The sequence below is a fragment of the Thalassophryne amazonica genome, chromosome 5, assembly GCF_902500255.1.
Source record: "Thalassophryne amazonica chromosome 5, fThaAma1.1, whole genome shotgun sequence".
NCBI lineage: Eukaryota > Metazoa > Chordata > Actinopteri > Batrachoidiformes > Batrachoididae > Thalassophryne > Thalassophryne amazonica.
This window is the reverse complement of record NC_047107.1, coordinates 92,462,877-92,490,859: the sequence shown is the minus strand read 5'-3', so window position 1 is coordinate 92,490,859 and position 27,983 is coordinate 92,462,877. Positions and strand designations below refer to the sequence as shown.

General features: G+C 39.5%; 1 protein-coding gene across 1 annotated transcript; it reads right to left on the bottom strand.

The window, feature by feature from the left end:
* Window positions 1-128: 128 nt before the first annotated feature.
* Window positions 129-27,509, bottom strand: nipsnap1 (nipsnap homolog 1 (C. elegans)). Its single transcript, XM_034169480.1, has 10 exons — window positions 27,433-27,509; window positions 12,935-13,062; window positions 12,334-12,379; window positions 11,650-11,744; window positions 10,139-10,209; window positions 9,829-9,969; window positions 8,013-8,044; window positions 7,790-7,884; window positions 4,501-4,584; window positions 129-481 (listed from the first exon to the last, which is right to left on the bottom strand). The coding sequence occupies exons 1-10, from the start codon at window positions 27,507-27,509 to the stop codon at window positions 417-419; spliced, it is 834 nt and encodes a 277-aa protein (XP_034025371.1). The 3' UTR covers window positions 129-416.
* Between the last annotated feature and the right edge of the window lie 474 nt (window positions 27,510-27,983).

The following is a 27,983-nucleotide window of genomic DNA, read 5'->3' as shown; positions in this document are numbered from 1 at the left end:
CACATGAATCATGTATGATGTTGGAGAACCAGTAATACCAAAAGATCGGTTGCTGATCTTCACCATATAAACATGGGTTGGTATCAGGTTTAACACATTTATAATGCATGCTTCATTTGTACGAATACCACCCATAAAGCAGAATTTTATTGTTTCAGTTCTAACACATTTGACCTTAATAAAGATACATAGATCACTGTTCTAAAATGTAAAACAGGGACAGCTTGAGCAATGCATGACTTTTGTTCCTGACTTGACTGGCTGTTGTGCAAATATACAACCAGAAAACGTTTTTGTACACATGATTTTTGCCACAGATCTTACATAAAATCTACAGTCCGTGGGATTCAGATTCACTCCATGTTGCTCTGTAGCAGTTGAAGGAGTTTTGGTCTTTAAAATGTTCAGTCATCATCTCACTGCAGTGGTGAATTCTTGGTGGGGATCATTATTCTGGACTCCATGCTTCTGATCAAAGGCACTGAGAAGAGACACACGGAAACCATCTTGAAGAGAGGTTACAACTTCACATCATCATCATCATTATGGTTGTAAGGTGAATACAGAGCCTACAGAGCTTTAGTTATTAAAACCTCAATCATCTACTTTACAAAGTATTCAGTGCATGCATTCAATAATTCTGATATGATTTGAAATTTTAAATATTAAAATTTAAATACTAGATTAAAAAAAATGTCTGTGCAACATTTGGTGCATTTTTAGTAATACACACAATCACAGTGTTATATTACATATATTTACTCAAGTGGAAAATGTTCTTTTTTGGGGGGGTGCAGGCTGGTGTGGTGTGTCTCATAGCCAGTGGTGGTGAAATATTCATCTTCTGTTCTCATTGAAATCAAAAGAATGTCCAGTTTACTCTCTGCTGCACATTGGCATGTGAGTACTTAACATGTGAGTACTTAACATGTGAGTACTTAACTTAATGTTAACTCTCTCACACAAGTCGTACCTCAATGATAATAAAGTCATACATGAGTCCAGACACTCACAGAATACCTGTTTTTTTGTCTGCCAGTCAGCACTACTCACTGACTTTTGTTATCGACCCTCGATTTGCTAAATTATATCATATGAAGAAGCATCATCAACTTTCTTATACAAGAAAATGGGGCTCTTCATCAACCACAACAAAGCCAAGATTCTTCATCAACCATCAGTGAACAACCAACAAATGGCCACTGTTGAGTAACAAGCCAGATACTGGAGAATGGTAATATCTTTGACTATCTATGGAAGTTAACCCTCCACTAACAGCTAGGTAATGTGTAGAGTTTAAAGCAATGAGCTAGAGAACAGCAGGTTCTCAGTCTGATTCACTGTCAGACAGCAAAATCATTAAGATCCCTTGTGCAAGGTTCTCAATCCCCAATTTTTTCGCAAGCACGTGTACACTGATGTCATCTAAATGTCACAAACTGATGTAATATTGGGACAGAATGATACAATGCCATTTTGTATCCAGCAAACAGACAGCAGTCAGCTCTTTGGTCTTGGCCATGGTGGACAGGTTGGAGTGTGATTGATTGAGTGTGTGCACAGGTGTCTTTTATACAGGTAACGAGTTCAAACAGGTGCAATTAAAACAGGTAAAGAGTGCAGAATAGGAGGGCTTCTTAAAGAACTAACAGGTCTGTCAGAGCCAGAATTGTTGCTGGTTGGAAGGTGATCAAATACTTATTTCATGCAATAAAATGCAAATTAATTAAAAAAATCATACAATGTGATTTTCTATTTTTTTTTTCTTTTTTACATTCTGTTCTCACATTTAAAGTGTACCTACGATAAAAATTACAGACCTCTCCATTCTTTGTAGGTGGGAAAACTTGCAAAATAGACAGTGGACCAAAAACGTATTTGTGTCACTGTATATATACAACCCCTGGCAAAAATTATGGAATCACCGGCCTCGGACGATGTTCATTCAGTTGTTTAATTTTGTAGAAAAAAAAGCAGATCACAGACATGACACAAAACTAAAGTCATTTCAAATGGCCACTTTCTGGCTTTAAGAAACACTATAAGAAATCAGGAAAAAAAATTGTGGCAGTCAGTAACGGTTAACTTTTTTAGACCAAGCAGAGGGAAAAAAAATATGGAATCACTCAATTCTGAGGAAAAAAATATGGAATCATGAAAAACAAAAGAACGCTCCAACACATTACTAGTATTTTGTTGCACCACCTCTGGCTTTTATAACAGCTTGCAGTCTCTGAGGCATGGACTTAATGAGTGACAAACAGTACTATTTATCAATCTGGCTCCAACTTTCTCTGATTGCTGTTGCCAGATCAGCTTTGCAGGTTGAAGCCTTGTCATGGACCATTTTCTTCAACTTCCACCAAAGATTTTCAATTGGATTAAGATCCGGACTATTTGCAGGCCATGACATTGACCCTATGTGTCTTTTTGAAAGGAATGTTTTCACAGTTTTTGCTCTATGGCAAGATGCATTATCATCTTGAAAAATGATTTCATCATCACCAAACATCCTTTCAATTGATGAGATAAGAAAAATGTCCAAAATATCAACGTAAACTTGTGCATTTATTGATGATGTAATGACAGCCATCTCCCCAGTGCCTTTACCTGACATGCAGCCCCATATCATCAATGACTGTGGAAATTTACATGTTCTCTTCAGGCAATCATCTTCATAAAGTTCATTGGAACGGCACCAAACAAAAGTTCCAGCATCATCACCTTGCCCAATGCAGATTCGAGATTCATCACTGAATATGACTTTCATTCAGTCATCCACAGTCCACGATTGCTTTTCCTTAGCCCACTGTAACCTTGTTTTTTTCTGTTTAGGTGTTAATGATGGCTTTCGTTTAGCTTTTCTGTATGTAAATCCCATTTCCTTTAGGCGGTTTCTTACAGTTTGGTCACAGACGTTGACTCCTGTTTCCTCCCATTCGTTCCTCATTTGTTTTGTTGTGCATTTTCGATTTTTGAGACATAATTGCTTTAAGTTTTCTGTCTTGACGCTTTGATGTCTTCCTTGGTCGACCAGTATGTTTGCCTTTAACAACCTTCCCATGTTGTTTGTATTTGGTCCAGAGTTTAGACACAGCTGACTGTGAACAACCAACATCTTTTGCAACATTGTGTGATGATTTACCCTCTTTTAAGAGTTTGATAATCCTCTCCTTTGTTTCAATTGACATCTCTCATGTTGGAGCCATGATTCGTGTCAGTCCACTTGGTGCAACAGCTCTCCAAGGTGTGATCACTCCTTTTTAGATGCAGACTAACAAGCAGATCTGATCTGATGCAGGTGTTAGTTTTGGGGATGAAAATTTACAGGGTGATTCCATAATTTATTCCTCAGAATTGAGTGAGTCCATATTTTTTTCCCTCTGCTTGGTCTAAAAAAGTAACCATTACTGACTGCCACAATTATTTTTCCTGATTTCTTATAGTGTTTCTTAAAGCCAGAAAGTTGCCATTTGAAATGACTTTAGTTTTGTGTCATGTCTGTGATCTGCTTTTTTTCTATAAAATTAAACAACTGAATGAACATCCTCCGAGGCCGATGATTCCATAATTATTGCCAGGGGTTGTGTATATATAATATATAATATAATATAATATAATATATATATATACACACACACTGTATATGTGTGTGTGTGTTGGACTGATGTACAGTAGCTCCCTGTTTCAAACCTGTTTTGCTGGGTTGCTCCCAGTGTGCAGCTGAGTGCCTTGCATGATAGCACACACACAACGGTGTGTGAATGGATGAATGTGAGGCATCACTACAAACTCTTTGAGCTTTTGTATCGAATGAGGCAGCACTATAGAAATGCAATCCATTTACCATATTTTATATTTTTTATCACTACTGTTGACATTGACATCCAGATATATCATCTGCAATGAGTATCTGCTTTGAAATATGTAAGAGGATGAATTTTCCCAACCTGAAGACCCAAATGAAAATGATAATCTACAAAGCAGTCAGCTGTATTGCTCTCTGTATCACAGGGATCGAAAACCAGGATCACATGCAGGAAGTACCTTAACCATCTGGAAAGCTTCCAAAATCACTGCTTTGTCAACTAGTTGAAGATTATATAGGAGGACTACAGGACCTATTTTACTGTCCTAAACCAGGTTTAACCAACACTGAAGAGATAATAAAAAAAAAAACTGTCTAATATAGATAGGACATGCTCTTTGAAAGAGTAGTAGTTGGCTTCAGAAGCAGGTGTCTTCCAGTGAGCTCATGGTAGAAAATGTGCTAAGGACATTGTTAAAACCCAAAATTCCTCTCCCTTCTGGGCTGTGATAGATATGTGTGACCAAGATTGGGCTCATCAGTCATATCCAGATACATATGCATTGTAGTTGATGATAGAAGACAATCGTCCTTCATTTCAAGGGATAGCCAGGATAATTTTGAGTCTGTTTGTCATGGCTGAATATGTTTTGTTAATATGGAGTATCTTTGTGGGTGGAGTGTAATATCACCTGTATAATAAACATTTGCATCCCAGCCCTCCTTCAACCAGGCAGAGTTCCTGGTCTCCTCCCGGGTCTGAAAACTGTCATAGGCTGCAAACAAGCACACATGGGGGTATGAAATTATGTCAACCAAATGGATCCTGGATGGCAATTGAGAAGATGATTCAGTACTGCTATAACGAGCTGATGCAGAAGGTGACAGCAATGCAACAATAAGGATGCCAGCTGCCATTAAACATCATAGAAGAAGAAAGGGTGCGCTTGATTTTATCCATAGGGTCACATTTTGAGAGGAGCACGTTTTGTGTCAAAATAAAGCCATAGAAAATATACATTTAAAAAAAAAAAAGTTAGCGGTTTTATATGACAAAATAAACGGAACATGGAAACAAATTTGGATGGAAATCTGTGTATAAGTGGAGGTTTTGCAGGACAGAGACAGCACGGAGGGTGTCATCTTGGAAGTACTAATGTTACAATCTCAATATAAAGGTTTTGAAACTGAATCCTCAAAAGTTTTAGAATAAAGGATGCACCGTGTCCATTGTGAAGTGTGTAAGCTATATCAGAATGCTGAGGTCGATCTGACAAACAGAGATATGTGAGCCACATACCCACACACAGATGTTTCTTGCTTTATAGATAGGTTTAAAAGTTTCATGAGTCTGACATTGTGGGTTTATGTATGCTGAAACCTCAAGTTTTAAGCAGAATGAGTAAAGTCTTGTATGAAGTACCTCAAAGTGACACTTGAGTGAAAGAATTTTACCATAAATTTACTTTGGTAGAAGTTAAAGTCTCCTTTAAAAATATTACTTGAGTAAAAGCCTTAAAGTATCTGACATTTACTGCATTTAGGTATCAAATGTCATTTAAAATGTCCATTTAAAGTAGTCCATTTAAAATGTACTTTAAGTAAAAGTATTGAGTAAAAGTAAAATATAAACAAGTGGAGAGTGAAACAGTGTGACCCAGTGTGGTGACTGGATAACCCAGGAGGGGGCATCAGCCCCTATAAAAGCCTGGATCCACCTCTGGTAGAGCAGTTGGTGTTGGTGACAGGATGAGTGAAGCAACAGGTGGATGTATACAGCTGTAAGGAAAGCTGCTGTTCTTTTTCCTGGAAGACCCACACACAATGCCAAATTTAAGGAAAAGTTTAAAAAGACAAAAAAATTTTTGAAGCGTCACCCCCACCAACCACTGCAAAGCAACCAAATACAGCACTCTTTGCACTCTCAAATCCAAAATGCGGCACCATTTTTATGCACTGCTTGTCTGCGAAAATTTAAAATAAAATAAAACAAAACAGGCATGCTAGCCAGTTTTGTCGGTACTGAAGTTTTCCCCTTAATACCGATCGTGCGCTGGACTCCAGCGGTAGCCGATCCGTTTGTATTAGGCATGTGGAGATTAATCAATATCAATCCCTATGTAGATACAAACATGCCTGCTTGCATCGATTTTTTTCCTGATGCACACTGAATGCACCACAGACCGAAGGCAGAAATCACATTTTTACCACAACAAAAATGATGACATCAGTAGCCTTTTTGCTTAACAATTCCCTTATCAGTACTTCAGATCAGGACACCAGAGCGGCCATTGTTTTTGAGGGTTTTTACTGGGAAATGGTCATTTCTCTATGTTGATAGTAAACTCCAGCGGGTCTGCTTGAAGATGGAAGCAATGAAGCAGCGCTTAGACCCGCTGTTCGCTGGTTCTCTGCTTCGCTTCCAGCGGCAGGTCCACAATTTCTTCATTAACCCCTCTCAAAGCCATTTAAAGATGTCAATTGTGAGTTGCTTTGTGTGGATTAAAGTCATGAACTGAGACTCTTGCCTTGTGCAAGAGTCGTGCAAGAAACGTAACTCATTCTCGTTCCACAACGGAGTTTTACATGATGGTTCTCTAGCGTGAGCACCAGCTGCTGCGTAAACTGAAGTTGTCCATTAGAGTAATGGAAATAATAATAATAATAATAATAATAATAATAATAATATGGGGCTAAGTTTTAGTCTAAATTAATAACTTCAGAGTGAATTGCCATTTTAAATCAAATGACACCTCTTTCCAAATGTTATAATACAAACAATAAACTAAAACTGAACAAACCCGTTTTTAAATTTTTTTTTTTTTTTTTTTTTACCTAAAATGAGACGTCCTCTGTTTTTTATGAATTACATCCTGACATGCAGCACTGCCAGCTGAAGAGCTCAGCTCAGTGGCTATGGAGTTACATTTGTGTCATTAATATCTGAAAGGAAATGCTTTTGACAAAAACTACAGATTTTGTTTATTTCTATTTCTGTCCAGAGATCTAGGATCCATCATGTGCATCAAGGATCCAGTGACCATGTACAGATTTTACAGATTTTTATTTATGTCCAGAGATCAAGGATCCAGTGACCAATTTCATATTAATTTACTTTAAAACTCAATAAATGTTGCACTGATAAGGGAATCGATAAAGAATTGGCTCGATAAGCGGAATCGATAATGGCATCGATCGATGGCATCATTAATCGTATTGCACCAAATCGCGTTGTGAGGAATTGAATTGCCATAAAATACATATTGAATTGAATCGAATCGGGAACAGGGGTGAATCATATCGCATCGTATCGTCAGTATCGTCATGTATTGCTATATGTATCGTATCGCTGGTAGTGTATCAAATCGTTGTCATTGATGAGGTTTACATGCCTGGTGTGTATGTGTGTGTGTGTGTGTGTGTGTGTGCATCACGGTGTGCATGTTTGGAGTCCAAAGTGCAGACTGTTTTCACCCTCCACAGTGTCCTCTTCCTCAGCGGGGGAACAGATTCAACCTGTCATCTTTTATATTTTTTGTCTTTTAAACATGTTTTATGTCAAACACAACACTTGATGTTGCAGGGGTGAAAGGCGTCCCCATGTGCTCCGGCTGTAAAGGACTGTATCTGCTGCGCTCCGGCTTACTTTCACCTCTGCAAACAGGCATTGCCCAATGGAATTTTCTTCTACTTTTATAGTAAGGAGTAATGAAGATGGTTAAGGGAAATGCATCGGAGCAGAATTATACATGTTATTGAGGAAATGTAGTGGAGTAAAAGTGAAAGTCACCAGAAATGTAAATAACAAATTAAAGTACAGATATGCCAAAATTCTACTTAAGTACAGTAACAAAGTATTTCTACTTTGATACATTACAACACTGCCTATGATTTACTTTAGCTAATTAATTGATTGGGAACTAGTGCTTGGACTTGTGTACATCCAAAACACCTCAAACACGGTGTACACACTGTACTAACCCCAAAAGTGATGAACGATGTAGAGTTGTCCAATCTGTGAGAAGAAGCCGCCCACTGCTTCGTTGTTCTCCTGTCTGTATTTGATTGCTCGTGCCCTGTTGTAACAGGTAAAATTATCGTGGATGTAAACATAAGCTGAACACCTGACAAATGATTGCACAGTTTTCAAAACATCTCAACAATTATTAGTGTTCTAAAGCAAATTAAGGGAGTTGAGGCTTACCAGTGGTTGCCCCACTCGATCATGGTTCCTGGCTGAAAGGAACATAAGATGGACAATGTAATGGGATAAAATGACTGTATAGAGTTGCATCAGTGTCATGTGGAGGACGTTTTATACAGCCTTAGTGGCCACTAGGACCCTGCAATTAGTAACAAGGTGTCATACATCACATCCAAACAATACGCTTACTGTAGATGTGTCTGCCTGAACAAGCCCAGACATGTCCCACTGTGCCAACATTCCTACTTAAAGGGATGTATACTAGAATAACTACAAATTCTTTTGACTGCTCTGGTTTTGCGCGGGGTTACTGAATCACTTACCGGGCGAATTGCAGGAAATATGGCCTTTTTCATTTTGTGACTTACAGGATGATAGCACTTATTCATTCATTTTCTAAGTCCATGTAATCCACTTAAGGGTCACTGCAGTGGCCACTGGGTGCGAGGCGTGGTGCACTGTGGATAAGCCACCAGTCCATTGCAGGGTCGACGCATACAGGCAAACACATTTACACTTTCACTCACACCTACAGTCAGTTTAGTTTCCAGTTTATTTAACCTGCATGTCTTTGGAAGTGGGAGGAAGCTGGATGGAACCCACACAACCACCGGGAGAACATACAAACTCCACATGAAAAGGACTGGGTCAGATTTGACAAAATTGATAGGTTTTATTATTGTTTCTGAGTAATCATGTTAACTAACTGGAGTGGACAGACACATTCCTTGATTATGGGCAGCACAGTGGCTTAGGTTAGTATTGTTGTCTCACAGCAAAAAGGTCTTCGCATCACTTCCCACATAGTCCATTCTGTGTGGAGTCTGTATGTTGTCCCCATGTTCCCGTCAGTTCCCTCCATGTGCTCTGGCTTATGTAGCTTTAAACTGGCTGTAGGTGTGTGAGTGTGAATTAATTTGTCTGTCTATTTCTGTCCTTGCGACAGGCTGAGATCCTATCCGGGTTGTACTTCACCTCTTGCCATATGACTGCTGGGGTAGACTCCATCACCCCCTTGACCCTTGATTACAGTGACTGAAATGAATGTATATTAGTGCACTCAGTCACCAGCAGGGGACATTTCAAGGATGCAGAATTCTAGGGGAGCTATGACCACTACCTTTGCACTCCCCCAGGACTAAACCAAACTAACTTTTTTAGGTTCCTTAGATGACCCCAAAACACAATCAGGATGTTCCCCAAAATAAAGCCTGGCCTCAAGCCAGTTATCCAAGATTGCCACCAAAATAGGGTTTTCCACTAAAACGCCTTTAAATAACATATAAACAACGTAAATATCACAGAGATAGATTCAATGATAAGGGTCTATTGGTGGCCATTTTGGATGGCATTTTGAATCTTAAACCCATGAATGAATTTAGTTTAGGCACAAATGAGTTTGCTGTGACCTGCAATGGTCTTCCCATTGAATCCCATAATGTTATATAAATTCCTGAAATCTTTGTCTACCATTCATTAGGTCTACAGTTCATTGGGTTAGGTTAGGTTATAGGTAATATAGACATTAACTTAATTTAACCCTTAAAAAAAAAAAAGTTCATCATCTGGAAGACATGGGATACCTTCATTGTGCACATTAATTCATGCAGTTGCCACTAGGAGGCATTCATATCATGCAAAGGTAGAGACCATCTACGTAAGTATATTAAGTCTTTTTATTAAATTTATTAAATTACTGTAACTATTGTCAAATCCAGGGACTCATCATCTACAAGCCGAGGCTGTCAGAGGCAAAACAATCACAAACACACTGTGAGGATGATATAAACATACACTCCAACATTGTCCAGCCTACCTTGATATTATAAGTTCGCAATTCATAGATGTTCGGCCCTTGTCTGGGCAGAGGCTCGTTCCAGTAGCTGAACTCTAGAAGAAGCTGGTTCCTCCTTGAAATCAACATCTTTGCCCTTTCCTTACGAAACTCTAAATATTCCTGAAAGCAGGATTTTTAAAAAGTGAACAAAAATAAGGAAAACTTAATCTGTGTTGCCATCTAATATACATGCTAAAAGAGAAGAAATTTAAATCATTTGCATTTAAAATCTCATCATTGTTGTGTTTTTCATTTTTCTATACAGATTAAGAAACAGCCTGCAGCTCACCTTGTTTTTATTCAACTTATTGAGGCATTCAGTCAAAGCTGGGTAGCCTCCTCTGTATCGCCACAGATGCACTGCAAAAGCAGAACAGCAGATGACACTGTTGTACTGAGACAAAACACTGACACAACCAAGAGACACCTCCATCACATTATTGTTTCTTGCTCTCTGGAGTCCCTCAGTAATGAAATTATGTACACCATGTATTTTCATATGTACTGTAGCAGGAGAGGCATTGCTTTTGAATTTCATGTATGCATCTGTGGATCAGCCAAAGAATTTAAACCAAAAGTGTAGCAACTGAAATAAAGAATATCCTTAAGCTTACCATGTCCAGTGTAGGCCCTGAGGCCCATCGGTTCTGATCTCTGGATTCTGTAGCATGAAGCAGCTGAAAGTTCATGACTCCAGCCAAAACTGGTATGGGTGGCTTTTACGCAATACAGATGAAGCGTTTTGTCCAAAGACACAAACAGGTAGCATGACTGAGAATAAATCCCAGGTCTAGTACCCAGACTCCTTATCTCACTGAGCTACATACTTTCAGATGGTCTTGGAATATATTCAGCGAAATTTGTGACTATTTGAAAAAAAAGAGCAGAGCTTTGGTATTTTTGAATGCATTTGTTAAAAGCATTGCAACATAGGCTATTTTACTAACTTTAATTTCATTTTAAATGTGCAAAATACTAGATATATACAAGACATATACTAGAAACCAACCTGACAAAACATATTTAAGATGTAGACTGTGGCCTGAAATAGTTGTCAATACTAATGTCAATTTACATATAAAAAGCCAAGTCAAGAAATTTTTTAAATAAAATTGTAATTAATCAAGAAAGCTGATTTCCACTTCTCCACACCCCCTCTCCGTAAAACTGCAATAAAACTGCTAAATACTTCCAAAGGTGACTTTTCCCTTTCAAACTGATGGTGATCATGAGAGTGATGTTGAACCGTGTCTTTGTAAGTGTTCACTAAACGTGCTGATGAATATACTTATAACACGGAAATAAACTGCATGGGGTAGGGGCTGTAAAAAGGGGTGTACTTGGAATTTAATTAAATACGGTATGTAGCTCCATAGGATAGATGTTGGGCTACCAATAGGTAGACCTGGGTTTGAATTCTGGTCACACTACCAGTTTCTGTTCTTGAACAAGACACTTCATCTGCATTGTTCCAGTCCATCCAGCTATAAATGGGTACTGGCCTTGGCTGGGGGAGAAAAACAGACTAACATACCATCCAGGGGAGAGGAATACCCTCATTTGCTTCATAGTACAGTATCCAAATTAAACCTTACTTGTGTGAAGCGCCTTGAGGCAACCTTGTTGTGATTTGGCATTATATAAATGAAAATAAATTGAAATTGAAATCTAGCCCTGGCATCAATGATCCTCAGGGCCTGTGTAGGATCTTCTTCTGAGCCATTAGAAGATGGGTCATTTTGGGTCTTGTTGGCAGTGTACACTGCAGTGAGTTGCTTTTTCTGCAACTGTGCTGCTTACCAGCTTGGTCCTGTTCCCCATACCAGGTGTTCCAGCTTCCGACAACATCACATGGGTAGTTCAGGTCATGATGGAGCTTATACTGCACCTCAGCCCTGTAGTTAGTATTAAAAATAAAAATATAGTAAAGCATTACATATATTAGATTTGTAAATGTATCTCCTAAAACTCTTATACCAAAATGACAAAGTGGACTCACAAAGGAAGTCTATGATTATCCATCTTTGATACTCATGTGTACCATGAGTTCATGTGTACCATTTAAAGTCCAACTTTATGGATGAACCTCCATAAATTTGATTAATTAAGTTCTCCACCTGTAGTCTCAAAGGAAAACAATCTACCAGATTTTTATCCAGATGTATTTATATGTAAACGTATACCTCAAACATGGCCAAAGCAGATGGCTACCCCACTGAGTCTGGTCTGCTTGCGGTTTCTTCCTATAGTCCAAAAAACACTTGAGAGAGGTTTCCCTATCACCTTAGCCAACAAGCTTGCTCAGGGTGTCGAAAAGGTTTAAACTTTGCTTAGAGCCTTAGGTGACTTATGTTGTGATTTGGCACTGAATACTTACATTTGAGTTCCACAAATAAACCAATGGAAGCCTGCCTTGATTGATTTTTTGTTGTTGTTTTATTGCTTTAGACACAACATGACTGGGTAAAAGGTGAACATACTCACTCTAGACTGTTGTATGCTTCCAAACACTCCGGTTTGACATTGTGAACTGAAAGAGGGAGAGAAACCTGTCAGAATTGAACACATTTTTAAAAAAAAACAAAAAACACAAGCAACAGTCATAATTCTCCTACAGAGTAATTTCACACTCCAATTCAGCAAAAACTTTTATATAAAAAACCGATACGCCTTCAAGAGGTTATAGGCTACGGCTGATAGAGTGTTTGAAATGAGACCCCTACATGGTGTGAAATATGCTGCAGAAGCAAAGATCAAAGCTGAACAGAATGATAGATTTCTCTGCAACAGACACTCATTAGCAGATGCACAAAGAAAACCAGATGAGTATTTTGATGTTACGTACAAAGCGTGATCCAGCATTTTTAGACTAACACATTACACCATGTTGATGATATAATGCTGCAGCTCAGTGAAGTCAATGTGGATTAAATTCAATTTATGTGATTTTTTTAAACTATTTTCTGCAAAGAAAGCCTATTCACATACTGATGATAGTCAATATAAAGTAGTGTAACTGTGCAGCATCTTAAAAACAAAAACAACAACAAAAACATTTCCTTGCAAATAAGAAGCTTTTGCCTACATTGTATTTTATACAGGTGGCTGGTCTCCTTCTTTGACAGCAGGTTGGAGTGGGCATCTTTTCTGGCATCCACTTTGTGCTTAAATAAAGAACGCAACCAGCTTTTGTCATTGCTCTCTGAAAACCTCCTACACAAAGACAACATGAAAGAAAGTTTCACATAGATACAAAGAAATGACATAAAGCAAAACAGCCCCTGGTTAACAAACAATATGAGTGTCAAGCTACTGTACGATTGTACTGTTGATTAAAAACTACAGGAACATTACTGTATGAGTGAGTGGGTTTGTCAGAATAAAAAGTCTCTTCAGAAATTCGTCAGTGGATAAAAGGAGAACATGAATGGGTTCAGACAACAATCATGTAAAACGTGATTTTGTCATTACATTGTTTTTGTTATTCACGCTGTATGATGTGATGCTGTTCCAGTGAATACAGCTGTAAACGTAATGTTGAATGAATGACACCTTAGCACCACCCGAGTCATCACCCAGTGACACCTTAGTATCACACCAGTCTTCACCCAATAACACCTTAGAGTCTTCAACTCATTCCAGAAAGGGTCGAGAGGGTGCAGGCTTTCTTTGCAACCACCCACTCCACCAGGTGATTTCACTGCATAACATAACTTTGAGTAGGTGGAATCAGTTAATCAGTGCAATCACCTGGTGGAGTGGGTGGGTGCAAAGAAAGCCTGCACCCTCTCGACTCTTTCTGGAATGAGTTGAATACCCCTGCCTTAGTGTCACAACAGTAATCGCCCAGTGAAACCTTAGTATCACACCAGTCTTCACCCGATGACACCTAAGTGTCACAACAGTCTTCACCCAGTGACATCTGAATATCACACCAGTCATCACCCAATGGTATCTTAATATCACACCAGTCTTCACCCAATGTCACCTTAGTGTCACACCAGTCTTCACCCAATGACACCTTAATATCACACCAGTCTTCACCCAATGACACCCTAGCATCACACCAGTCTTCACCCACTGATACCTTAGCATCACACCAGTCTTCACCCACTGACACCTTATTATCACACCAGTCTTCACCCAATGACACCTTAATATCACACCAGTCTTCACCCAATGACACCTTAATATCACACCAGTCTTCACCCAATGACACCTTAATATCATACCAGTCTTCACCCAGTGACACCTTAGTGTCACACCAGTCATCACCCACTGACACCTTATTATCACACCAGTCTTCACCCAATGACACCTTAATATCACACCAGTCTTCACCCAATGACACCTTAATATCACACCAGTCTTCACCCAATGACACCTTAATATCATACCAGTCTTCACCCAGTGACACCTTAGTGTCACACCAGTCATCACCCAATGACACCTTAGCATCACACCAGTCATCACCCAATGACATCCTAGTATCACAGCAGGCTTCACACACTGACACCTTAATATCACACCAGTCTTCACCCAATGACACCTTAATATCACACCAGTCTTCACCCAATGACACCCTAGCATCACACCAGTCTTCACCCACTGATACCTTAGCATCACACCAGTCTTCACCCACTGACACCTTATTATCACACCAGTCTTCACCCAATGACACCTTAATATCACACCAGTCTTCACCCAATGACACCTTAATATCACACCAGTCTTCACCCAATGACACCTTAATATCATACCAGTCTTCACCCAGTGACACCTTAGTGTCACACCAGTCATCACCCAATGACATCCTAGTATCATATTAGTCTTCACCCACTGACACCTTAATATCACACCAGTCATCACCCAATGACATCCTAGTATCACACCAAACTTCACCCACTGACACCTTAATATCACACCAGTCATCACCCAGTGACACCTTAATATCACACCAGTCATCACCCAGTGACACCTTAATATCACACCAGCCATCACCCAATGCCATCATAGTATCACACCAGTCTTCACCCAATTACACCGTAGCATCACACTAGTCTTCACCCAATGACACCTTAATATCACACCAGTCTTCACCCAATGACACCTTAATATCACACCAGTCTTCACCCAATGACACCTTAATATCACACCAGTCATCACCCAATGACATCCTTGTATCACACCAGTCATCACCCAATGACACCTTAATATCACACCAGTCTTCACCCAATGACGCCTTAGTGTCACACCAGTCTTCACCCAATTTCACCCTAGCATCACACCAGTCTTCACCCAATGACACCTTAGCATCACACCAGTCATCACCCAATGACACCTTAGCATCACACCAGTCTTTACCCAATGACACCTTAATATCACACCAGTCTTCACCCAATGACACCTTAATATCATACCAGTCTTCACCCAGTGACACCTTAGTGTCACACCAGTCATCACCCAATGACACCTTAGCATCACACCAGTCTTCACCCAATGAGACCTTAATATCACACCAGTCTTCACCCAGTGACACCTTAATATCACACCAGTCATCACCCAATGACATCCTAGTATCACACCAGACTTCACCCAATGACACCTTAATATCACACCAGTCATCACCCAATGACATCCTAGTATCACACCAGACGTCACCCACTGACACCTTAATATCGCACCAGTCATCACCCAGTGACACCTTAATATCACACCAGTCATCACCCAATGCCATCATAGTATCACACCAGTCTTCACCCATTTACACTGTAGAATCACACTAGCCTTCACCCAATGACACCTTAGTATCACACCAGTCTTCACCCAGTGACACCTTAATATCACACCAGTCATCACCCAGTGACATCCTAGTATCACACCAGGCTTCACACACTGACACTTTAATATCAATCAATCAATCAATCAATCAATTTTTTATATAGCGCCAAATCACAACAAACAGTTGCCCCAAGGCGCTTTATATTGTAAGACAAGGCCATACAATAATTATGTAAAACCCCAACGGTCAAAACGACCCCCTGTGAGCAAGCACTTGGCTACAGTGGGAAGGAAAAACTCCCTTTTAACAGGAAGAAACCTCCAGCAGAACCAGGCTCAGGGAGGGGCAGTCTTCTGCTAGGACTGGTTGGGGCTGAGGGAGAGAACCAGGAAAAAGACATGCTGTGGAGGGGAGCAGAGATCGATCACTAATGATTAAATGCAGAGTGGTGCATACAGAGCAAAAAGAGAAAGAAACAGTGCATCATGGGAACCCCCCAGCAGTCTACGTCTATAGCAGCATAACTAAGGGATGGTTCAGGTCACCTGATCCAGCCCTAACTATAAGCTTTAGCAAAAAGGAAAAGTTTTAAGCCTAATCTTAAAAGTAGAGAGGGTGTCTGTCTCCCTGATCTGAATTGGGAGCTGGTTCCACAGGAGAGGAGCCTGAAAGCTGAAGGCTCTGCCTCCCATTCTACTCTTACAAACCCTAGGAACTACAAGTAAGCCTGCAGTCTGAGAGCGAAGCGCTCTATTGGGGTGATATAGTACTACGAGGGTCCCTAAGATAAGATGGGACCTGATTATTCAAAACCTTATAAGTAAGAAGAAGAATTTTAAATTCTATTCTAGAATTAACAGGAGCCAATGAAGAGAGGCCAATAGGGTGAGATATGCTCTCTCCTTCTAGTCCCCGTTAGTACTCTAGCTGCAGCATTTTGAATTAACTGAAGGCTTTTTAGGGAACTTTTAGGACAACCTGATAATAATGAATTACAATAGTCCAGCCTAGAGGAAATAAATGCATGAATTAGTTTTTCAGCATCACTCTGAGACCTTTCTGATTTTAGAGATATTGCGTAAATGCAAAAAAGCAGTCCTACATATTTGTTTAATATGCGCTTTGAATGACATATCCTGATTAAAAATGACTCCAAGATTTCTCACAGTATTACTAGAGGTCAGGGTAATGCCATCCAGAGTAAGGATCTGGTTAGACACCATGTTTCTAAGATTTGTGGGGCCAAGTACAATAACTTCAGTTTTATCTGAGTTTAAAAGCAGGAAATTAGAGGTCATCCATGTCTTTATGTCTGTAAGACAATCCTGCAGTTTAGCTAATTGGTGTGTGTCCTCTGGCTTCATGGATAGATAAAGCTGGGTATCATCTGCGTAACATGAAAATTTAAGCAATACCGTCTAATAATACTGCCTAAGGGAAAGCATGTATAAAGTGAATAAAATTGGTCCTAGCACAGAACCTTGTGGAACTCCATAATTAACTTTAGTCCTGTGAAGAAGATTCCCATTTACATGAACAAATTGTAATCTATTAGACAAATATGATCAAACCACCGCAGCGCAGTGCCTTTAATACCTAGGCATGCTCTAATCTCTGTAATAAAATTTTATGGTCAACAGTATCAAAAGCAGCACTGAGGTCTAACAGAACAAGCACAGAGATGAGTCCACTGTCCGAGGCCATAAGAAGATCATTGTAACCTTCACTATGCTGTTTCTGTACTATGATGAATTCTAAAACCTGACTGAAACTCTTCAAATAGACCATTCCTCTGCAGATGATCAGTTAGCTGTTTTACAACTACCCTTTCAAGAATTTTGAGAGAAAAGGAAGGTTGGAGATTGGCCTATAATTAGCTAAGATAGCTTGGGTCAAGTGATGGCTTTTTAAGTAATGGTTTAATTACTGCCACCTTAAAAGCCTGTGGTACATAGCCAACTAACAAGATAGATTGATCATATTTAAGATCGAAGCATTAAATAATGGTAGGGCTTCTTGAGCAGCCTGGTAGGAATGAGGTCTAATAAACATGTTGATGGTTTGGATGAAGTAACTAATGAAATAACTCAGACAGAACAATCGGAGAGAAAGAGTCTAACCAATACCGCATCACTGAAAGCAGCCAAAGATAACGATACGTCTTTGGATGGTTATGAGTAATTTTTTCTCTAATAGTTAAAATTTTGTTAGCAAAGAAAGTCATGAAGTCATTACTAGTTAAGTAATGGAATACTCAGCTCAATAGAGCTCTGACTCGTTGTCAGCCTGGCTACAGTGCTGAAAAGAAACCTGGGTTGTTCTTATTTTCTTCAATTAGGGATGAGTAGAAAGATGTCCTAGCTTTACGGAGGGCTTTTTATAGAGCAACAGACTCTTTTTTCCAGGCTAAGTGAAGATCTTCTAAATTAGTGAGACGCCATTTCTCTCCACTTACGGGTTATCTGCTTTAAAGATAGTTTGTGAGTTATACCACGGAGTCAGGCACTTCTGATTTAAAGCTCTCTTTTTCAGAGGAGCTACAGCATCCAAAGTTGTCTTCAATGAGGATGTAAAACTATTGACGAGATACTCTATCTCACTTACAGAGTTTAGGTAGCTACTCTGCACTGTGTTGTTATATGGCATTAGAGAACATAAAGAAGGAATCATATCCTTAAACCTAGTTACAGCGCTTTCTGAAAGACTTCTAGTGTAATGAAACTTATTCCCCACTGCTGGGTAGTCCATCAGAGTAAATGTAAATGTTATTAAGAAATGATCAGACAGAAGGGAGTTTTCAGGGAATACTGTTAAGTCTTCTATTTCCATACCATAAGTCAGAACAAGATCTAAGATATGATTAAAGTGGTGGGTGGACTCATTTACTTTTTGAGCAAAGCCAATAGAGTCTAAGAATAGATTAAATGCAGTGTTGAGGCTGTCATTCTCAGCATCTGTGTGGATGTTAAAATCACCCACTATAATTATCTTATCTGAGCTAAGCACTAAGTCAGACAAAAGGTCTGAAAATTCACAGAGAAACTCACAGTAACGACCAGGTGGACGATAGATAATAACAAATAAAACTGGTTTTTGGGACTTCCAATTTGGATGGACAAGACTAAGAGTCAAGCTTTCAAATGAATTAAAGCTCTGTCTGGGTTTTTTATTAATTAATAAGCTGGAATGGAAGATTGCTGCTAATCCTCCGCCTCTGCCCGTGCTACGAGCATTCTGACAGTTAGTGTGACTTGGGGGTGTTGACTCATTTAAACTAACATATTCATCCTGCTGTAACCAGGTTTCTGTAAGGCAGAATAAATCAATATGTTGATCAATTATTATATCATTTACAACTAGACTACAACTCTGCTTCCTGGTCCCAACCCTGGATAGTCACGGTTTGGAGGATTTAAGAAAATTGGCCAGATTTCTAGAAATGAGAGCTGCTCCATCCAAAGTGGGATGGATGCCGTCTCTCCTAACAAGACCAGGTTTTCCCCAGAAGCTTTGCCAATTATCTATGAAGCCCACCTCATTTTTTGGACACCACTCAGACAGCCAGCAATTCAAGGAGAACATGCGATTAACACGTGTTAATCATGTGTAAATCAAGTATTTCCTTTTTTCAGTGTAGTATTACACCAGCCTTCACCCAAAGACACTTTAGGGTCACACCAATCTTCACCTGATAACACCTTGGCACCATGACAGTGTTCACCCAATGACACCTTAGTATGGTATGGTATGGTATGATTTTATTTCTCAGGGACAGTGCACAATAATACACTGACCTAAAAAAACCAGGAAAGATGCATTGTGCCAGGTTATAGCAAAAAATACTAATTTCCACCTGTAGTCCCTGGACAGGTAAATAATAACAGCATTTGTAAATGAAAAGAAAATCCATTTAGCACAAAGACTATTGATACTGTAAACATATAATACCTCACCCCTCAAGTATACCATTCATAAAAACTTTCAACATTTTATCAATTCAAAGAGATATACAAAAGATACCACACACACACACACACACACACACACACACACACACACACACACACACACACACATATATATATATATATATATATATATATATATATATATATATATATATATATATATATATATATATACATACATACGTGCACACATACACACATACACATAGTCACACTTTTCAAACATCTTCACACTATATTCTCACACTTACATCATATATACAAATCATATTTTTCAGACGCCTGCACTCTGTGCTCTCACGTGCACACGCTCTCATACACATGCATTCATCAGTGGTGGGTACAAACTTGCTTTGATAAAAGCCATTTCTTTGTCAGCTGTGCAAACATTAGAAAAGTTGTACATTTCATTTTGTCTTTTGGTAAGATATTCCACTGACTAGAGGCAACAACAGAAAAGGCAGATTTGCATGTATTATGAGATTATCAAAATTTAAAAAAATCATACTTAGAAAGAATAAGACAATGATGATATTGTCTGGATTTCCTATCATGAATTTTTATTGCCCTTTTGAACATTGATTCAAGTGGCTTTAGGACTGATTTACTGGCCTGCGACCAACTAGTCACGCAATACAGAAGGCGTGAGAGAATCATAGAATTTAAATACATATGAGATGCCTCAGTAGTAAGAGATCCTCGAATGTACCTAAAATTTGCCAGATTAAATTTTAAAGAATTACACAATTTCTTGACATGATTTTTAAAAGTCAAGGTTGGGTCAAGGGTAATGCCCAAGTAGGTAAAATTATTTACATTTTTTATTTTTTTCCCATTTATATGGATGTCTGGTTGATTTAAAGGTTTTTGCCTGTTTGTAAAGTACATTGCAACCGTTTTATCAACATTTAGTGTGAGATAACAATTTTGTAGCCAAGCAGCAACCTTTTTCAATTCTCCTGTTAATTTTTGGCCACTTCTATCATGTTCTTTCCGTGACTAAACAGGACAGTATCGTCCGCATACATAATGATGTTAATGTCACACGCTGATGGAAGATCATTAATGTACAAACTAAAAAGCAGCGCCCCAAATGGAACCCTGCGGAACTCCCATAGTGCAGTCTTTTAAAGGGACAATGTGTGATTTACTCGAACACATTGTTTCCTGCCACTTAGGTATGATGCAATCCAATTTATTGTCTGATTTGACAGTTCAAAATTTGATAGTTTCCTTATTAAGACATTGTGAGAAACAGTATCGAAAGCCTTTCGCAGGTCCAGAAACACAGCTCCCACTACACCTCCATGATCTAAATTTGTTTTAATTACTTCAAGGAAGTAGGAGCAAGCTGTCTCTGTTGAATATTTTTTTCTGAAACCAAATTGAAAATGATTTAAAAGAGATTTGGTTTCAATGTGTGTAATTAACTGCTCTGCTACTACCTTTTCATACACTTTGGAGATGGCAGGGAGGATGGTGATAGGCCGGTAATTACTGACCTCTAGTTTGTCTCCAGACTTATGTATTGGCATGACGATACCAGTTTTTAGTACATCAGGAAAGATAGTGTCTCTAATAGACTGATTAATTAATTTAGTCAACACTGGTGTTAGACTTTCCTTGTTTGTTTTTAGAAAGGCATTATCTAAGCCATACAGATCTTTTGCTTTGCTATTACTGAGTTGCCCAATAAGCCTTTCCACCTTTGCATCATTAACAGGTGTCAAACTAAAGGCAGATACAGCACATACTGAAGGGTGGAAAGAGCAAGGTGCTGGAAACAACTGAGCCAGTCACTGAACAGAGTTTATAAAATATTCATTGAAAAACATTGCTAGTGTTGCATCATCATTTTTGGTACTATCATCTATAGGTCATATCATCTGTAGGTCATATCGAGTGTTTTTTTCATTTCCAAGAAATTTGTCCATACTGTATGGACACTAGTATCACACTAGTATCACACTAGTTTTCATGCAGTGACATGTTGGCACCATGTCGGTGTTCATCCGATGACACCTTAGCGTCGCAGTCTTTGCCTGATAGTACCTTAGCAACATGCCAGTCTTTGGGCATTGTCACTTAAGCACCACACAGTCAATACCCGATGGCACCGAAGCACCTCGGCAAATTTCACCTGATGACACTTAGCATCACATCATTCTTCATCTGATCACACCTTAGCACCACACCAGTCTTCACCCAATGACACTTTAGCATTGCTCCAGTCATCATACGATGACACATTAGCACCTCTCAGTGACACCTTAAATGCCATGCCAGTGTTCACCCGATGAGACCTTAGTGCTGTGCCAGTCTTCATCTATGACACTTTTGTGCCATGCCAGCCTTTGCCCACTGACACCTTAGCGCCATGCCGGCCTTTGCCCAATGACACAAATACAGGGAGCTAGATGTGAAATTTCAACCATGCCAGAATTGCTTTGCAACATTAAATTGCACCGCAAAATGTCTGATTTCAAATGTAGCTTTGTATTTAAGTACAAAAAAAGTGTAGGTAATTTTGGGGTAGTAATGATCTGCTTGAATGAATGACATCGTGCAATAATAAGAACACATAATATGAACATAACTAAACCAGAGTTTCAAAGTCAACCCTAAAATTAGAAACACTCTTCAAGGTTTTATTTTATTATTACAAACTCACAAGTTAATGTAACCTCTCTAATACTCTCAGGGGATAATAGCTTTCATTGGAAGATAATTGGAAAATGCCTTTTCCCCTGGTACCCTCTCTGAAACATTTCAACACATTATGCTTTTCAGCTTTGAATGTGTATTTAACCAAAGTCGTACAGAAAGCACAACAGAGAATACAGATTTGAAAGCCAAATTACCTGATGGCCACTGACCAGATTCTTCTGACCTCAGGGTCCATTTTAATAGTGCATTGTTTTATTTAATGCGACTGGAGACTGGAATAATTGAGAAAAGCGACTTTGTGCTTGCAAATGAGACAGTTACATAAAATAAAATAAATGAACAAATTGTGCAATAAATTTTCTGTGGCTCTGGCCAACCTTCTTTTAAAGAGGCCATAACCTACAAAATCTTTTTTGATTAAATATGAGTTGGCCTTTCATGTTCAAAGTTCCACTGTTTTTGTGATTGTGCATGAAAAAAATTCTTTGAAATCAGCTAAATTTCAGCATGAAATTGTTAGATATGAACTGACATACAGTCATGAAATGACTAATAAATTACATTATTATGTCTTATTATGTCCAGCCGTCCAGCCTGGTATATACAACACCATTTCCAATGAAGTTGGGACGTTGTGTAAAATGTAAATATAAACAGAATACAATGATTTGAAAATCCTCTTCATCCTATATTCAATTGAATACACCACAAAGACAAGCTATTTAATGTTCAAACTGATAGATTTTGTTGTGTTTGTGTAAATCTTTGCTCATTTTGAAATGGATGCCTGCAACACATTTCAAAAAAGTTGGGACGGGGCAACAAAACACTGGGAAAGTTGATGAATGCTCAAAGAACACCTAATTGTAAACAGGTGAGTGAGGGTCACCACTTTGTGAACAATTGCATGAAAAAATAGTCCAACAGTTTAAGAACAATGTTTCTCAATGTTCAATTGCTAGGGATTTAGGGATTCCATCATCTATAGTCCATAATACGAGGTTTGTTAGAAAAGTATCCGACCTTTTTATTTTTTGCAAAAACCTGATGGATTTGAATCACGTGTGCTTGCATGAGCCAACCTTGAACCTTCGTCCGCATGCGTGATTTTTTTTCACGCCTGTCGGTTGCGTCATTTGCTTGTAAGCAGCCTTTGTGTGAGGATGGGTGGAGTCTCTCGTCGTTTTTTTCTTTGAAGGAAATGGCGGAACGACTGGAGCAGCGCAACTGCATCAAATTTTGCCAGAAACTGGGTGACAGCCAGGTGGAAACCATTCGAATTATTCAGACGGCTTTCGGTGATGATGCTATGGGCATCACACAGATTAAGGAGTGGTACAACCGGTTTAAAGATGCTGCACAAAGGTGGAGAGCACGCAGTGCTCCGGTCAGCCATCAACATGCTGAAATGACCGGATCATTCCAAAGTGAACGCTGTGGTGATGTGGGGCCGTCGTGTGACTATCCGAGAAATTGTGGAAGAGGTGGACATCAGCACTTTTTCAGCACATGATCTGGTCATTTCAGCATGTTGCTGGCTGACCGGAGCGCGGCGCGCTCTCCACCGTTGTGCAGACGTCTTTAAACCGGTTGTACCGCTCCTTAATCTGTGTGATGCCCAGAGGATCGTCACCGAAAGCTGTCTGAATAATCCGAATGGTTTCCACCTGGCTGTCGCCCAGTTTCTGACAAAATTTGATGCAGTCGCGCTGCTCCAGTCATTCCGCCATTTCCTTGCAAAGAAAAAACGACGAGAGCCTTCACCCGTCCTCACACAAAGGCTGCTTACAAGCAAATGACGCAACCGACAGGCGTGAAAAAAATCACGCATGCGCACGAAGGTTCAAGGTTGGCTCATGGATACTTTTCTAACAGACCTCGTATAATCTGAAGATTCAGAGAATCTGGAGAACTTTCTACACGTAAGCGGCAAGTCCGAAAACCAACATTGAAAACTGACATCATTGTGTAAAGGATCTTACCGCGTTGGCTCAGGAACACTTCAGAAAATCATTGTCAGTTAACACAATTCATCGCTACATCTACAAGTGCAAGTTAAAACTCTACCATGCAAAGCGAAAGCCATACATCAATAACATCCAGAAACACCGCCACCTTCTCTGGGCCCAAACTCATTTGAAATGGACAGACGCAAAGTGGAAAAGTGTTCTGTGGTCTGATGAGTCCACGTTTCAAATTGTTTTTGGAAATCATGGATGTCGTGTCCTCTGGACAAAAGAGGAAAAAGCCCATCCGGATTGTTGCCAGTGCAAAGTTCAAAAGCCAGCATCTGTGATGGTATGGGGGTGTGTTAATGCCCATGGCATGGGCAAAATACACATCTGTGATGGCACCATCAGTGCTGAAAGGTACATCCAGGATTTGGAGCAACACATGCTGCCATCCAAGCAACGTCTTTTTCAGGGACATCTCTGCTTATTTCAACAAAACAAAGCCAAGCCACATTCTGCACATGTTACAACAGCGTGGCTTTGTAGTAAAAGAGTGCTGGTACTAGACTGGCCTGTCTGCAGTCCAGACCTGTCACCCACTGAAAATGTGTGGTGCATTATGAAGCACAAAATACGACAACGGAGATCCCGTACTGTTGAACAACTGAAATCGTACATTACACAAGAAAGGGAAAGAATTCCACCTACAAAGCTTCAACAATTAGTGCCCTCAGTTCCCAAACACTTATTGAGTGTTGTTAGAAGGAAAGGTGATGTAACACAATGGTAAAACATACCACTGTCCCAGCTTTTTTGAAACGTGTTTTGCGGGCATCCATTTCAAAATGAGCACATATTTGCACAAAAACAAAAAAGTTTATCAGTTTGAACATTAAATATCTTGTCTTTGTGGTGTATTCAACTAAATATACGTTGATGAGGATTTGCAAACCATTGTATTCTGTTTTTATTTACATTTTACACAATGACCCAACTTCATTGGAATTGGGGTTGTAAATAATTACTACAATCACTGATAGATTACATATTGGTGTATAATTAGTGAAAATCACTGGGTTGATATAAATAATAAATAAAACGGGACGCAATACAGAACCCTGCGGTTAAGTAACCCTGGTTAAATAAAAATAAATGCCGCTCGCGGGATTCAAACCTGTTACTTACAAAAGCTCTGATTAACAGATGGAAACTTTACCACTGCACTACGATCCCTGTCTTATAACAGGAACGTGAAATGCCTGAAATCAACAAGGGGATAAATGTATTTAAAAAGAAATGGAAATTTGATATGTATAGAAAAGGAGGTTTTCATCGTCTTTAATTACAGTGAAAAAACACTGTAATAACTGACGAAACGGTGTTTGTTATGACATATTTCTGCTGATACATGACTGAAAGTGGTGTATTTGTCGCACTGTTGGCTTGTCATATAGTCCTGCAGCGCGCCGCTCACAGGACACACGTCAGGCTGGGCCTGCACGCGTATCCGGCCAGACACGCGTGTCCTATCAGACAGATGTGACATTCAGATCACTTGCTGTATGTCCACATGAACTGATGGTCCGTTTCAGCTGGGACAGCCTGTCAGTGTGCACACTGTGCATGCTCTCCAGTCCGTCGCAAAAGCGATATATGTTTTTATGTATTTCCACGTGAGGACAGCAAGCACACACGCGTGTGTCACGGTGAACAGTTGTAAGGTCCTGTCCGTCAAAACATGGTATGTGTTCTGCAGCAGTGACGTCCAGGACCAGAGATCTCAACACCTGCTGCTGTTGGCAGCCAGCCACGTCCCCTGTCTGTTCAGTGCACAGACCAATGTGTCATTCTGTGATCAGATGAGAAGCGCTTCACCTGCGGGGGGTAACCACACGCATGCCACATGTCAGTGAGGGGGGCCACGAAACACATGCACACATGTGCCGTGGGGGGAGCCAACACTCTGGCACGCCACATGTGGACTTGGCAAAGCCACACTCATGGGGGCACTTAGACAAATTTTACAGCCAGCTCGAAAATGGTCGCCTGCTTACTATTTTCGTGCTAACAGTGCGAATGGCCACACATTTCCTAAGTGCTCCGTGAGCAGTATTAGATATTCGTGTGTGCCGCCTGGAATTTGGGTGACACCTGCCACAAATGGGCTCTCGCAGGGCACTCTCTGTCTTTCTGCCGCTTGTGTGCACAATTGGTTGTAGCGACAGGTGTACGAGCCATTAGAGGTGGCTCCGAATTTTCATGAATGGCATGCAATTCCACCTCCGTGCACTAGTCGGCTTCAATCGTGTTAGGCCTGAAGGGGCCCTAAGTGACAGTATTACAATAAGAACCGGGGAAGCTTAACAACACCAAAGCAAACCATTGTGAGAACCACAGCACAATCCACAAAAGTGTGATTTAATAAACACACGACCAGGGTTAGCTTGTTAGCTTAGCTGTTTCAGATTCAAAGATAGGTGCATGTAACTGAAAAGACAGCAAACCAACCTGTGGCAACATCCTCCGAATCACTATAGGTTTGTCACTGCATATTCCGCTGTCCGCCCTGCATGTGATGCTTTCTGTGTGCAAACTATGACAATATATTATGTAATAATACTTCAATAATCCATATTTTTTCAGTGAGCAGGTTTAAGTGTTTGATCGCAGCATCCCCTTATATAAAAACTGTCGCTACCCTTGAATTCATCTCTTGGGCATTTGAGAGCCATGGCAAGTTCAGATACCTGCACCCTCTCAGTCCTTTCTGGAATAGTTTGGAAACCACTGAGATAAACTGTTAACATGCAGAGTTTACAGTTGGAGCAGGTCACAGGACAAAGTTCAGGAGTCCAGCAAACGATTAAAGCTGTTGGGAAAGCTGCATGTTTGTGTTATTAATAATGACCCTGGCCTCTATCTAAAATGAGCAAAAACATATATGTATAAAATAATTAACAATGTGCTGGATTTCAGGGGAGGTCATAGTGGAAAAAGACAACTATAATATTACAATATATACAGTACAGTACAGTATGTTGAACTACTGTATGTTAAAGAGCATGTGTCATATTTGTACAATTTGTTTTAGCAGTTGAAATTTGATTGATATAACTCGTATTTTCATATTTAAGAAACTGAGAATGCAAATAATTAAAATAAATAAATAAATAAATTACCATGCAATGACTTAATCACACAAAAAGAACTTTACCTGGTAACGTGGTTCAGAGAATACCTGTAAAATATCCGTCCTTTAACTTTTGACAGTACAGGGTAAGCTGTTGCCATGTTTCTCTGTAATGCAAAAACTTCCTTTGACCAGTAAACATACTCCTCTGGTTAATGTTTAACTCTGTATCTGTGGTATTGTGAAGGCTGCAAGACTGTGAGCGTGCCGGAAACGCTATAAGGAAGTCATTCACTGTGCGCTGATTTAATGGATCAGATGTCATGTGTTGACTTTGGCTTTACTGACACAAAATTGATTCCTTTAAACAGTTTAGGTTTAGATACTGAACTCGTAAAAATATGCAAATCATTCAAGTATAAAAAATTATGCTGATGAAGAACAATAAATATGTTGATTTGCATTAAATTAATTTATTCTATTTGATATATCCATCTTAATAATTAGATGTATTTCTCAATCAATTTCTGGAATCAAAAATTCGGAATTGGGAACAACTTTGTTTTTATGGACTGCATTTCTGTAGTGTTTTTTCCATCTGGTGCAGATGTTCTAAACTCTTTACAACTGATGCC